Source organism: Euprymna scolopes, chromosome 5 (assembly GCF_053919585.1).
Source record: "Euprymna scolopes isolate OS-2025 chromosome 5, ASM5391958v1, whole genome shotgun sequence".
Lineage (NCBI taxonomy): Eukaryota > Metazoa > Mollusca > Cephalopoda > Sepiida > Sepiolidae > Euprymna > Euprymna scolopes.
Genome location: NC_136486.1, coordinates 163,507,412 through 163,522,838, shown reverse-complemented (window position 1 = coordinate 163,522,838; position 15,427 = coordinate 163,507,412). Strand labels below are relative to the sequence as shown.

At 37.0% G+C, this 15,427-nt stretch overlaps 1 protein-coding gene across 1 annotated transcript in view; it reads right to left on the bottom strand.

Moving 5' to 3' along the window:
* Positions 1-530: 530 nt before the first annotated feature.
* Positions 531-15,427, bottom strand: part of LOC145276658 (protein CFDP2-like) — a 174,302-nt gene continuing 159,405 nt past the window's right edge. The window contains exon 3 of the mRNA XM_080127848.1: positions 531-1,234. Within this exon, the coding sequence (XP_079983974.1) occupies positions 531-1,234 (704 nt within the window). The remainder of the gene's footprint in view (positions 1,235-15,427) is intronic.

Genomic DNA, 15,427 nt, shown 5'->3' with positions numbered 1-15,427 from the left:
ATTTGTTGAGGATCTCCTTCTTTCTCGTGAGTAGAGTTGAGCCGTCGGCACTGAGCAGAGGAGAGGATGCCAAAGACTGTGGTCTGTAAACTGCCTTTAGTGCATCGTAAAATTTCTTTGTATCGTGTTTGTCTGCATAGCCTTGGATTTCATCTGCCTTGGCACTGAGCCAGGAATCCTGCATTGAACGCAGCTTGGATTGGACTTTGTTGCGCATGTTAGAGAAGGCAGTTTTCTTCGTCATACAAACTGGGTCATTTTGATGCGCTCTTAGCAGGCGGTGTTTTTCCTGCAACAAGTTGTGGATCTCAGGATCATTCTCGTCAAACCAGTCCTGGCGGTGTTTGGTGGCGGGACCTAGAACGCCAAGAACAGCAGAGTGAACAACATCTCTGAAGGATGTCCAGCTCTCTTCAACGCTGTTGTGATTGAGATTGAAGTTAGCAAGTTTACTATGTATGCTGCTCTGGAATTCCTCTGCTGTTTTAGGACATTTCAATTTGGCTGTGTTGAGCCTCTTGGCTGTTTTTTTACCCTGAGGCCTTCTCTTTGGTTGGATGAAGAAGTTGAATTTGGAGATGATGAGGCGGTGGTCGGTCCAACGCTTTGGTCAGTCTCATGTCCTGTCTGCCCTTGACTTTGGTAATGACATAGTCAATTTGATGCCAGTGCCGAGAGCGTAGATGCGTCCATATGGTTTTATTGCGATTTGGGAGGCAGAACATAGTGTTTGTGATGTTGAGATCATGTGATGCACAGGTTCTAAGGAGGAGTCTGTTGCTATTGCATTTACCTACTCCATGCTTTCCAGTGATGTTGTGCCAGGCTTGATGATCTGTACAGACACATGCATTGAAGTCGCCAAGAATTATAAGCTTCTCTGACTGAGGGACTGAGGAAATGAGAGAGTCCAGCTCTTCATAAAACTTGTCTTTGACCTCATCAGGATTAGTCATCATTGGGGCATAGGCGCTGACCAGCATAACACAAGTATAGCGTCCAAGAGGTAACTGCATTTTCATTAGTCTGTTGTTGATATCTTCAGGAATGCTTGCTAGTTTTGGTATGTGAGTTGTTTTGATAGCAAAACCCACACCAGCTTCACGCCGCTCCTCAGCACTGCGCCCATACCAGAAGAAGGTGTAGCCTCCACCAGTTTTGGTCAGTTGGCCGTTGTCTCCAAAACGAGTCTCACTTAGGGCAATGTCAATATTGTAGCGAGCAAGCTCACGAGCTACAAGCGCTGTTCGTCTTTCAGGTCGATTTGCTTTTGCATTGTCGAGCAGGGTTCAGACATTCCACGATGCTAGAGTAAGCACCTTTGTTTTCTTTTTTCTTTTGTTTCGACCGCTTAAGGGGGATCCCCGCCAGCTGTGGTATGCTGGCCAGGGTTTGGTGAAGCAGGCTATTTTTAGGGCACCTTTTCTAGCCTCATCCTCATTCTACAGAGGCGAGCAGAGCGATCCTAAAGAGGGCTGTTCTGTCAATCAGGAGGCTGCCGGACCCACTACTGCCTCAGTCCAGTGAGGAACGATCACATGTCCTGAGTCGCCTATGTGTAGGTTCACAGCTACAGCTTCCAGTGTATCCACACCTACTGCTTCGCCGTTTCCCTGTCGCCCCAGGACTTGAGGTCAACAAAAAGTTGATGTCATGACTTGCGCTTGACTTGGATTAAAGTGAGGGAGACTTATGCAAGATCAGCCTCACTCTCTCTTCCTGAGACGCCGGTTCCAGTGGCAGGACTGTGTCAAGACAGCTGAGAACGAATCGGGATGCAGGAGTTGTCAGAAGGAGACTGGTCTGTCTTCCTACTGCCTTAGGGGCTCCACTTTCCCAAGACAACCACAAGATAGTGGAACTATTTGACCCATAGCTGAGGGTTGGTTCATGAGTCACCAGGGCATATCAATACGACAGTGGGCCTGCATGTCACATGTCTGGAGGCCAACCTCCTCCGAGTCCTTATAGTTTCGCCTGAGGCCGCAGCGTGCTCAGTTTCCATGTTTCGGTGCGTTTCCATGTTTCGGTGCGTGGAACTATGTAGTGACATAGGGCTTGCAGATAGAGAGGCTGTATACTGGCAGAGAGAGACTTCTGCATTCGGCTCCTTTTTCACATAAATGCTAACCAGCGGTGTTAGCTGAGAGCGAGAGATGATAAGCACATCTACTACTACGACTACAACTACACACTAGACGCATCACACCGCCATTTGAAACACAAGAGGACTACACATGCGCAAATACACATTTAAACATCTAACTGCATTAATTTTTAAAGTGTTGATATTCTTCTGTCCTTAGCTTATATGGTAGCAAATACTGCTGGAGAGTTAAATATTTTGGTTTCGATTCTAGTTGATGGCACCTAAGTCATATTTTTTTAACTTTGAAAATCACTATATATTGAATTGGCTCTATAATAATAAATACGAAATCTGCATGAATCAAAATATTTTACGACTGGGCAACGCCGGGTGGCATGTTAGCATATATGGTCTAAAAAGAACTTTGTACTTTATTAAAGAAAAATGCAGTATAAATTTCTGGGAATACTAAGTTCAATATATTACAAACTTAGCAATTGCATAAGACGAGGTAATGCTGGAAAATTCATTATCATAAAAGTGATTTTACTATATAACAATGACAAATAAACGAAACGTTAACTTCAATATTGAAATAGAAAACGGAAATCGTCAACTGTTTACTATGTAGCTGTTTCAGAAATTTAAAAACAAAGCAGCTGTTAAAATTTATTGCTCTCTAGTGGAAAATATGACTTCTCCAATAAAAAATGTAGGCAGAATCCAGTTACTATTTCACACACACACACACACACACACACACACACACACACACACACACACACACACACACACACACACCGGCGTTGTCCACTCGTAAAATACACATAAATATTGTATATTAATACAACTGATATATGTGCATGCGAGTATTATGCTTTTTCTAAACAAACCCCTTCTTATAAGTAAAAAAAACTACTGTGAGTCAAGTACGATAACTATTAGACCAGCTTGACACGATCTTTACAAACTGTTTTCAAACTCACTTAGTCTTAATATAAAGAAACTGTCATGTTTCATGGCAGCGCATGCGCATTCCTAAAACAATTGACAAACAGATAAAAATCCGATAACTCCCAAGCAATAATTTTTCAATTCTAACCCATTAGCAGCATATTTTTCCGGATGAAAACAGATTTTAAAAAATTTCCACATGTCTGAATACCCTATATACCAAATTTCAAGTTTGTAGATTAAAAATTCGTTGAGTATGGTTGAGAAGTGTCCTCACACACACACATTCTCACTTTTATAATTCCAGGTTAAGAATATTCAAAGATAAAAACAAATCAATTTTAACGTGGTTTATATAATAGTGCTCAATAATATATAAAGCAAAGGTATACTTTAAAAAATATTTGTTTTAGTATAAATAAAAGTATATATAAATAAAAGTATATATAAATAAAAGTATATATGCTAAAGGGAAACTAAACTGCATAAGGCAATGAATGAGATAGACCATGGACAATGAAGGTAGAAGTAATTTGGGTTTTTAACAAAAAACTGCATGAAAAAAAATTGAAAATATGAATCAGAAAATTATCGAACCTTTGTGAAATGTTCAGTATTTATGAAATTGCTGGTTAACTTCACACTATTTGTTACTTGAATACTTGAAACCAAACTTTTAAATAATAAACATTTCATTCGTTAGTGTCTTGTAAACAGGAAAGAAAAACTGTCACATTTATTCATATTAATAATCATAAAACATTAATATTTTGATAATTTCGATACAAATTTATTTATCTTTTAAATAAGACCGTGATGAAATCAATTCGCCTAAGCGATGGTACGTTTGATCTTTTTTAACTCTTTTTTTTTACAAGGTAGTCACCACTTATCAAGGCCTGGAAGCCACTCGGGGATAAGGGTTATTGTGTGTACAGTACGTTAGTGTTGGAGATTTGATAAAGTGGCTTACTTAAGGAGCGGTTCATCAGTAATTTGTTCACATTGGACTTGAAGATATCCAGGTTGTAGTCAGGTGGGAAACAGGCAACCGGAACAGAGTTCCACAGGCGTGCACTTATAAGAATGAAGCTTTGTTCATATAAACTTATTGAAAATCAAGTCAGTTCCCCCAAGATTGGAAAGGAACATTTGAATACAAATGCAAAACGTTTGTCCACAAGATCCACAGTCATTGAATTAAAAAACAATAAAAAAGAAAATGTTGGCATTGCTAACGGAAGGAAAGAAGGGAGGGGAAAAGAGAGTAAGCAAGCTGTCACATTCTCTGCTTTATCTATGAACTCTTCTGGCTTATACCTCATCGGTATATTTTTCTTTCTAGTTAATGATGTTAATTTAATTTAGATTATCTCCCCTCAACATTAATGAACAAATTGTTTCTCATGTTTTACTAATTTACCGTTTTTATTAAATCAATTTAATCAATTTCGGTAAAACTTGCGAAGAACGCTCTGTTTTACGGTTGTTTTAAAAATGGAGCGGAAATTTAAATTTGGTTTCGTTTTAATCTTTTTTTTTTTCTTTTTTTTTTTCAAATTGCGCATGCGCCCAACGTCACATTCGACATGTCAACTTTTATAGGTTTTCGGGTATGCTGACAAGGTTGGGGGTGTCTATTCCAAAAGCCGTTCTTAACATGGGGAGGTTGGGGGTGTCTATTCCGAAAGTCAATTAAAAAAAAAAAAAAAAACAGATTAAAACGGTAGGAAATTTCCGTTCCATTTTTAAAACAACCGTAAAACAGATCGTTCTCTGCAAATTTTACCCGAATTTCTATTAAGATCAGACAAATATCTGATTTTTGCATTTCTGCATTTTAGCATACCCGGCAAAACAATACGATGGCTTGAACGCCATTACTTGTTTTCATTTTAGGAGAGTTCCTTACACAACAAGAGAGAACGAATATTTTAAAACAACATAAAATACCTGATTAATAATTAATAGAACTTTAATCAATTAGGTATTTGTGCAGCTTACGGACCGTGGCATATTTTAGATAGGATATTCAAGTTAAGTTCAATTTTGATGTTTTCATGATTATTAAATTGTGAGGTTACTGTACAGGAGAGTTAATGAAGCTCCCTTTCCCATGTTAAGAGTGGTTTCTAAATAATAACTGTGTTATTTCAGCACAGTCTGTAAACTGCAGAAGTACCTAATTTACTAAATGTGTAGCAGTGTCTACTGAACTTCGGGGTTATATGGGATGTGATTCCTGCACTTGTTGGGCCATTTTGGGCATTGCCAAGACCTATGCCGACAATTAATATAAATTGTTTATACGTGTTACGTTATAACGAAGGAAGAAACATCAAATATATTTAACAAACGGTGTTGAGCATGTGCGTTCTTGGATCGTTTGAGTACACCGGCTGGAGAAATCTGGAGTAATCTGATTTAGAAAACCAGGTCACTATTTATATAAGTTTGGGAAATTTGATATAGTCTTATTAAATTTTGGGTTTAAAACGATTTTCATTGATTGGAAAATATTTGACTAAGTCGTTCCTGTGAAAACTTCACTTGCTTTGAAAGTGAAGATGAGAGCGTATCCCAAACAAAGTGAGAAAAAGTAAGAGGGTGGCTATTCAATCCAGTCGTATTTTGGCATTCATTCGAATCACATTTTAAATCTTTGCAAATGTTCTATTCCATTTGTTTCTTCAATGGATTAAAAAATAACAAATTTTCAAATAATTATTGTTTTAAAATTTTTATTAAAGAAACTGCCATCACTTGTCACGTATAGAACTCTTCTAAAATAAGGTAATTTCCGGTCCTTAACGATGTTTAATACAGTTTAAGATTTTGACCAAACTCTTAGTTAACTATCTGCAACTTGTTTTGCATCGCCCCATAAGTCTCAAACAGACTTGTGCTGTTAAAGGCTAGACAGAATAATTTGCACATTACTTTGCCAGGTGGTTGCCTATGCCGTGCTTGTAATGAGTAGTACCCAGATTAGAATTGTCGACATCGAAATAAGACAGTGTGAACATGTGGCAAAGGCCATAACCAACTGGCACAAGTCAGTTGTCTTATTTTGAAGTCAGTTCTCTTATTTTCGGGTACTTGAAGAGGAATACTTCTTCAGGGTCCTGTTGATTGGACAGATGGGCCATGCAAAATACTTAGCGTCTTGTTTGGTCCTGATCCCCAGTTGGAGAAAAATTGGTCGGTAGTGGTGAAAGCGGTCAAGACCGTAGCTCATCTGTGGTCTTTTAGAAATTTTCCTTTGAAGGGAAGGGCGGAGGTGTGTAATTCACACATTTTTCCGCTCTTTCTTTACCGATTTTCAGTACTTCCACTCCCAAGGACCATGTTGCTTGAGTTAGTGCGGGCATTAATTTAGTTCCCGTGGCAAGATAAACATAATCCGTGATTTCTCAGGGGGTCTGTTATCTACATCCGTTTTAACGTGGTCTTGGTACGCCAATGTTATATAATAACACGAGCGTATGGAAGCAAGGAGAACAAACGAAGTAATTCAGTTCAAACCTTTATTGAGGGTCAAGATGAATTGGTATACACGGTCTACTAGGCGTCAGGAAGGCCGGAATAGGGATCCAAGAGTTGTGGTAGGTTGGAGTCCTCTGGTGGTAGGCCTCAGTGAACAAACAGTGATAGGTGACTAAGCACTTTTGAATTAACTGCTGTCGCCGAGAGGGGAGCTGCTGAAGAGAGGTGGAGTCATCTGGTGGTAGGCCTCAGGGAACAAACAGTGATAGGTGACCAAGCACTTTTGAATCAACTGCTGTCGCCGAGAGGGGAGCTGCCGCTGCTGCTGGAAAGAGTTGAGGGGAACGGCTGTGGCTGCTGCTGCTGGAAAGAGCTGAGGGGAACGACTGTGGCTGCTGCTGCTGCAAAGAGTTGAGGGGATCGGCTGTGGCTGCTGCTGCTGGAAAGAGCTGAGAGGAACGGCTGTGGCTCCTGCTGCTGCTGGAAAGAGCTGAGGGGAACGGCTGTGGCTGCTGCTAGAAAGAGCTGAGGGGAACGGCTGTGCTGCTGCTGGAAAGAGCTGAGGGGAACGGCTGTGGCTGCTGCTGCTGGAAAGGGCTGAAGAGAACTGGCGTGGCTGCTGCTGCTGATACCGTCAGCGTGGCGATCCGCTCTGGTTGGCAATCTGCCGGTAACTGACTTTTTTCTCTGACGGTCGGCTTATTTATACAGCGAGCGCGGACGTAGTAGGGGACATAGCGGCTCCGAGGCAAAAATGGCTGTCGTATTTTTTATTTGTGTTAGTTTTCCGTAATTAACCACACATCAGGGATTCGCATATTTGGAGGTATATTCAGTTGTATATATCCCATCAAAGCTGTAAACATTGCGAATCAGCTTATGTAGGAATTACGTCGCGACCGTACTCCGTGACCTAAGTATTTATGTTTGAAGTGCATGTGAGATGGGTTGTCAGGTGTATTATTAATATTTCTACTCCTAATTTAGTTGATGCCGTTAATGTTTTCCACCCGGATGATTTTCGGGTTATGTTGTGGATGTGGGTGTGGGAGTGGATGTGTTTTGACACCCCGATGTGTGTTTAATACGGCTCTGAACATTTTGCCGACAAACAACATTTGTCTTTGCGCCGCCATTGTTGTTCCATAGTTCCTCCTCGTCCCGTGCTTCGTTTATGTAACTGTGTGGGGATCTTGCGATATAACAGCCAAGCATTAACATCCATCGGCATACGCTTCGTCTAATCTACATAGACCGAATCTTGTGAGAGAAACGGTGGCCTCTATAAAGTAGACATTAAGAAAGCCTTTCCGGTTTTAAAAAGTGTGAGGGGAATCACAAACGTCGATTAGTCTTGAAGTTCTTGCTACGGGTGAAAGAAAGCCTTTCTGATATCCGAGTGGGAGAAAGTTATCGGTCGCACTTTCTTTTACTGTACCATCGTGCACTTATTGTGTGAGTTAATTGGAGGCTACACAGTTCGTACGTTGAACGGACAGTTCTTTGTTCTGAAGCCTTTTTCAGCCTGCTGCAATCGGGCACCGAGCATGAAAAAGGAGACGCTATGTGTTTCGTTGCTTACTAGAGGTTATGAGATATGATGTGATGTGGTCTATGTGAAATAATGAAGTTTATGGGGATGATATCTTCACTGCCCCTCAGCTGGTTTCCATTTTCAAACAGCATCTTAAAATGCATATCAATTTGGAGAAGGTGAAACTCTCCCCGGCAAGTTTCAGCGACAGATGGGTGAAAGTTTTGCGTTTGTGTCGTGTGAATGGAACTGATTTTGAGTGGTACTTGAATGTTCGTTAGACAGAGGATATTGGGTAGATGAAACGAACACTGACCGATTTTTGATCTAGTCAGGACTAGAGTACGTTATTTCCTTGTTTTTATTTTCATTTTTAACTTAGCTGGTATATGTATGATGCCATAGTGGTAGGTGCTCCGACAAACTACAAGCCACTGTACCCCTTTGACGTAAAAAAAAACCTCGACAAGCAGCAAAATCCCACCCCCATAAAGTAGAGATCCGCAGATATAAGAAAGCCTTTTACTCTAATAGTTTTTTCCCAGGACTGCTAGACTTTGGAATTCCCTTCAGGATTCCTGCTTTCTTTACCGTACTGACATGCAGAAGTTCAAGTGTGATGTAAACAGGCATCTTGCTGCTCAACTCCCTACATAGTACTCCTGCAAATTATGTCCCAGATATTAGCTCCCTTCATCAAAGTGGCACTGTCCCCTAATTGAGGACGGGAATGGTAATTATAATTCGCATTCCCGTCCCCAATTAGGGGACAGATTTGCTCTTTTATAAGAGATGTGGGCCTATTTACTTACTTTCAAAGCGGTCATTTGAAATAAAGTTTTTTGCGGAGTGCCTGCATCCATTTATTGAACTGACAAAACTATTTATCTGTCACATTCTCTAGTTCTTATATCAATAACCATTTTTGTCATTGTAAATATTTCATTTTTGTTGTATATAAACTTTTTTTTTTCTCACACTCTCCACATTGTCATTTTGGATTTTCAGTAGGTTATTTTGGTGATTGTGACTAGTTAAGTTAAGAATACGTTAGTTAATTCCAGCGTCCCTCCCACTCTTTATTTGGCTTTGTGCCACATTTCATGTGTGTAAAATAATTTTATGAAAAAATATTGGAACTCTTCTAAAAAGAAAACAAGTAATGGCGTTTGAATCATGTTAACGCTTCGCCGGGAATACTAAAATGTAAAAGTGCTCTGAATTTTTAATGGATATTTTTTCAATCAGAACTATTAATTTTTCTTTCTTTTTTTTTTCTTTTTTTGTTAAGAAAACACATTTTCATTTTCATTGCCCGTCCCTACAATTATTATGATTACAACAAAATACACACTAAGTAAATTCACACATGAAAAGAATCAGAGGAAACAATCAAAGAAATTTACAATTTGGCGCCTTTCGGTATGTGCGTTTATCATTTGTTTGTGTGCTGATAACAAAAAAAAAGTGTTTTATGAATGACGTCACAACAGTTTATGCATAATTTGTTCACGGTTTCTTTGACTTTTACGAAACGGTATAACTTATTCTTCAAATAATTCTTTAAACACTGTTTTCAACACAGAACCTTTGAAATGGTAAGTTTAATTCACAGATTCCTTTTTATTTGAATATATCAGTCGTAACGTTTGGTACTAGTGCAAGTGCACTTATTAATCCGTGCATAAATAATAACCTTATTATTTAGAAAGCCATTCTTAATATGGAGAAGGGAGGGTGTTTTGTACCTATTCTGTACTTTAACCTTACAATTTAATAAAAACAGATATCATAAAACTTTAAACTTGAAAATACTATTTATAAAATAGCGTGGGTCAATAAGTTCACTAGCACCTAATCTTTTAATAGATTCTGTGTATGCTTGTATATACACTCGTCCAAGAAAAACAATAAAAAATAATAAAACAAAATTTAAAAAATTGATGTACATACTCGTGACGGAAAGAAATATTGTACACCAAAAATCAAGTAAATTGATCGATATATTATTTAACTGGAATTCATTATTGAGATGAGTATTATTTATGACTTTATTGCGAACTATTATCCTTATCTTTCTTAGTAGTTGTTTCACGACGTTTCGCGGTTAACCACCTGATGAAGGCCAGAGGAATAGTTGGCCGAAACGTCGTAAAATTAAAAGATGAGGATAATAACCTGATGAAGTAGATATAAAGAAGTTATAAAGAAAACAATTTGGGTACTTGTACAGTAAACTGACATTAAAAAAATGAAAATATCGAAAAAAGGTTATATTGTACGTATCCGTTTTGGACTGAATATCTTCGAAAAGAATTTCACTTAATTTGATCGAGTAGTTTTTTTACAACGTTTTTATGAGAGCGCGTTGAAGTCAGCCATTATGGAAATTTTTAAGACGCCACGGGAAGATAACTCAATGTAAAGCGCCAAGACTCCCTCCCCATCTTTATTACTAGCTTTTCTTCCTAAAAATCGAACCTTTTGCTCGGTATCATAACAAATTGTTTTTTCGCTGTAAAAAAAAAAAAAAAAAAAATACCTGATGAAATTAAGTGAATTTTTTTTTTTTTTTTTTCGAACTTCGTTCCATAACGGATACGTACTAGATAACCTTTTTTCGATTTTTCATTTTTTAATGTCTTGATTAAACTGTACAAATACTTAATTTTCTACTTGATGAATTTTTGTAATTTTTGGATATATTAGTAAGTGAAACTTGTCGAGAGCGCTTTGTTCTGGGCTTGTTTTGAAAATGGAACGGAAATTTAGATCTCGTTCTGTTTTAATTTTTTTTAATTGCGCATGCGCCAATACAATCGAAAGAATAAAATTCAACAATCGTACTTTTCATTAGTGTTGGGACGATTAATCGGAATCGGAAAAATCAACAAATTTGGGAGAATCGCTATCGGAATCTGCAAAATTGGTGCCTATTTTCCGATGCCAAAACGATTCTTTTGGCTTTTTAAAAATTTTATTTTGTTTAAATCAAAATCTTCCATTGTTGGCAGTAATAATAAAATGATATATAGTTATTGATTTTAAAATACCAGTAAAGCTAAAATCGATAGATTATCCTCCACAAGTGTAATTTTACGTTTAGAAAAAGATCATTTTTTTTGTTTGTTTGTTTTTTTTTTTATAGAAATCGAGGAAAATAAAACTCTACAGTTAAATATTTAGAGATTTATAATGAATCGGAATCGGGAATTTAAGTACGGAATCGGTAATTGTATCGGAATCGGGAAAAATGTTAGAATCGTCCCATCACTACTTTTTATATATAAAAAACGAAAATAAAATTTTATTAACAAAAACGGTGCTAGTGCACTTACTGATCCGGGCTATTTTTTAAATCGTATTTCTAAGTTTAATCAAAGTTTTATATGTTTTTTAGGTCGACCTAGACGAGAGTACCCAAAATGGCCGACCAGGACTGAGATATGACACGTGACCGGATGTAATGGAAGAAATATCTCATGTATTTAATTTAAGCCGTCGTTTCGTATCTTACAACATCGTATCTTACAACATATACAACAAATACTTTATTGTAACTTTTTCTTTAATAATCTATATTTAATAAATATTTATATAAAATTATCAGAATTGAAAAAAAAGCCAAGCTGGCAACCCTGATAGGCACTTGAATGTACTTTGGCAACACGGCTCTAGTAAATTCAAGTGCCTATCAGGGTTGACAGCTTGGTTTCTTTTTCAATTTTGGCTTCAAATTTGGCTTTTTTCTGATAATTTTATATAAATATTTATAAATTATTAAAGATTAAAGAAAAAGTTACAATAAAGTATTTGTTGTATATGTTGTAAGATACGATGTTGTAAGATACGAAACGACGGCTTAAATTAAATACATGAGATATTTCTTCCATTACATCCGGTCAAGTGTCATATCTCAGTCCTGGTCGGCCATTTTGGGTACTCTCGTCTAGGTCGACCGTTTTTTATTCAATTATAGGGTTAAAGTATAGAATAGGCACAAAACACCCGCCCCTCTCCATGTTAAGAATGCCTTTTTTAAATAATAACGTTATTATTTCAGCACGGATCAATAAATGCACTAGTACCACAAAAACAAAATAAGGTACTCACGCAGAGAGTGATCCGTGCTAAAATAATAACGTTATTATTTTAAAAGCCATTCTTAACATGGGGGGGGAGGGTGTTTTGTAACTATTCTATACTTTAACCTTACAATGTAATAAAAAAATCATAAAACTTTAATTAAACTTGGAAATACGATTTAAAAAATAGCGCGGATCACTCTCTGCATTAGCACCCAAAATAATTTAATTGTTAAACGAAAACAGTCAATTTGATAATTTTTTTTTTACATTATTTTCTTACATGAAGTTCAACTCGCCATTCGCATTCGAAATGTCCATGTCGACGTATATAGGTTTTCGAGTATGCTGACTACTAAGAACGGCTTTAGGAATAAACACTCCCAACCTTGTCAGCATTCCCGAACACCTATAAAAGTTGACATTTCAAATGTGAACGGAGAGTTTGCGATTTTGTTGGCGTATGCGCAATTAAAAAAAAAAAAAAAAAAAAGATTAAAACGAAACGAAATTTAAATTTCCGTTCCATTTTCTAAACAACCCCAAAACAGATCGCTCTCGACAAGTTTTACCTTTTCGGTATTTTTGTTTTTTTCATGGGATTATGAACTTTTTGTCTTCTTTATTGTTACAGCTTTAATGATTAGTAGTCTTTACTTAAAAATCGGTACTCATACACTTATTGATCCGTGCTGAAATAATAAGGTTATTATTTAAAAAGCCATTCTTAACATGGGGAGGGGAGGGTGTTTTGTACCTACCTTACAATTGAATAAAAAAAAAACATATAATAAAACTTTAATTAAACTTGGAAATACGATTTAAAATATAGCGCGGGTCACTCTCTACATTAGCACCAATTTTTGTGTGTGTGCGTGTTACATACGAAGTTTTTAATGCTTTTAATTGATCTAAAAACTTAAGTTTTCATGAGCGGTTTACAAAAATGTTTTTATGTTTCTCGTTCTTTTTTTCGTTCTTCTTTCGTTCAATTATAGAACTGATGTTGTTTAACAGATGCTTCTGCAGTTTACTTAACCGTTTTTCTGTAAGTAAGGCACCGACATTTACCGAGTAGAATACCGTTTAACATTTCACAAAAAATATGTTTACATTAGGGAGAGGGCGGGGTGTTGTAGCGTAAGGTAATATTTATCATAATTTAATATCTTATGCGGATAATGTTATGTTTGGTTAACATTAGAAAGCATTATTGACATTGTATCAAACTAAAAGTATGGCGTTTAGAATATTTATTTTAGAAAGAACAAAACTGCTTACCATTGTCTTAATATCCAAATAAAAAATATACAACTTACATTCATAAGCAGCATATTTAAAGGCTCTTTTTTTTTTAAATAATTGTTTTAAAATAATAAAAGGTACTTATGCACTTATGTTACCCTTCTGAAATAATAACTTTATTTAGAAAACCATTCTTAACATGGGAAGGAGGTAAGAGTGTTTTGTAATTTTCCTGTACTATAAAAAAATTAGAGTTGCCTCCCTTTTCATCTTATCTCCTTTCCTTACACTTTAAATAAGGCTCTGTCTCCTTGGCCAATCACGGCAACATATTACACTTTAAATAAGGCCCTGTCTCCTTGGCCAATCACGGCAACATATTACACTTTAAATAAGGCCCTGTCTCATTGGCCAATCACGGCAACATATTACACTTTAAATAAGGCCCTGTCTCATTGGCCAATCACGGCAACATATTACACTTTAAATAAGGCCCTGTCTCATTGGCCGAAGGTGCTGTCATCGACCAATCACGGCAACATATTAATTAAGCGGAACTAGAGTTCCCTTTAAACTCTCTCTTTCGTTCGAACCTCAGTGGAGAAAAGAAGTTTTATTCCATCACTCTTCTTCCTAACTTGAATGGAGCCGTCAAACTGAAGACGTTAAAATAAGAACTTTTTGGACTTCTTAAAAAGTCGCAAACGCAATTGTTTTGCAACCTGCTTATTTTATATTTGTAGTTATTTGAAGTTAAATACACTTTTATTGTTCTCCGACTAGTATATTCGTATTTCTTTTTCGTCTGAGTCTTAAGTGTCTGGTCGAAACACAACAGTACTTTCACCTGTGTCGGGTTTTTAGCCGACCAAATGGAGTGGGGCGGTTTAGACGATTCGATGTACCAAAACCCCAACTCGACGTGAAAGGGAAAAATAATGACATCGTCTTTTGGGTAAACATCTGAGAGTTGCAACGAATTGCTTCGTTGTTTACAACCACAACTTGTAATTGTAACAAAAAATAAAACCGTCAGTGATCGAACGAACAAACTAAAACTGAAAAACTCATTAACTATGGATCGTAAACCATGGCCAAATAGGTACTTCTGCATTTATCAACCCGCGATTTCCACGAAGTTACTCGGGTGTGTCCGGCAGATGACGAGAAGAACGGGAAACGGTCGACAAGTTGTTTTCTGGATATTAAGACATTTTTCCAATGTATGAATTTAAGTATTCGTTGCCATTCTTAACATGGGGAGGGAGGGTGGTACCAATTTGTGTTTTTTTTGGGGGGGGGGGTAATAAGGCTCGCCCGGATGTTCCCCGTTATTCCTGTCATCTGCCGAGCAGCACACCCCAGTAACTTTGTTAAATTCGCAGGTCGATAAATGCAGAAGCGCTGGAACTTCTACACTATCAGAACGAAATTTTGTAGTCGATAAATGGAGTTTTCAGATTACAAACAAACAAACAAACAAACAATGGTTTCTACTGACTTTTTTTTTATCAATTCTAATATATTACACAATGTTAGCTTCTAAATTATGCGGTCGAAATTACCTGAATATTATTGAATTATTAAAAAAAAAAACTTTAATCGTGTAAGCGGGTGAAAAATTGCGGTCATCTAGTTTTTTTACAAAATAAATCGAAACGGAAAATTACCTCCCCTTTAAAATTACCTCCCCTTTAAAATTACCTCCCCTTTAAAATTACTTCCCTGTGTCTTACATAAGAAACTACAATCGTTTTCTTCAAATTCTATTTTTTATTTTTTTAATAAATATTTTTCTATGCTATCGATTTTCGTAATTTTGGGATCAGCCAATCAAAATGTGACAACAAATGCGATAGGCGTATAAGAAGCCGAGCAGACGGCTTTTGATAAATTGGAAGAAAAGGAAAAAATAACAACTTTTTCAGTTATTAATCTGGAATCATGGAGCAGAACACGGCAATTAATCTAACTTTGCTAGACAAGTTAGTACAGACGCGAGAGCAAGTCGTAGAATACTGTCAAAAGAACAAA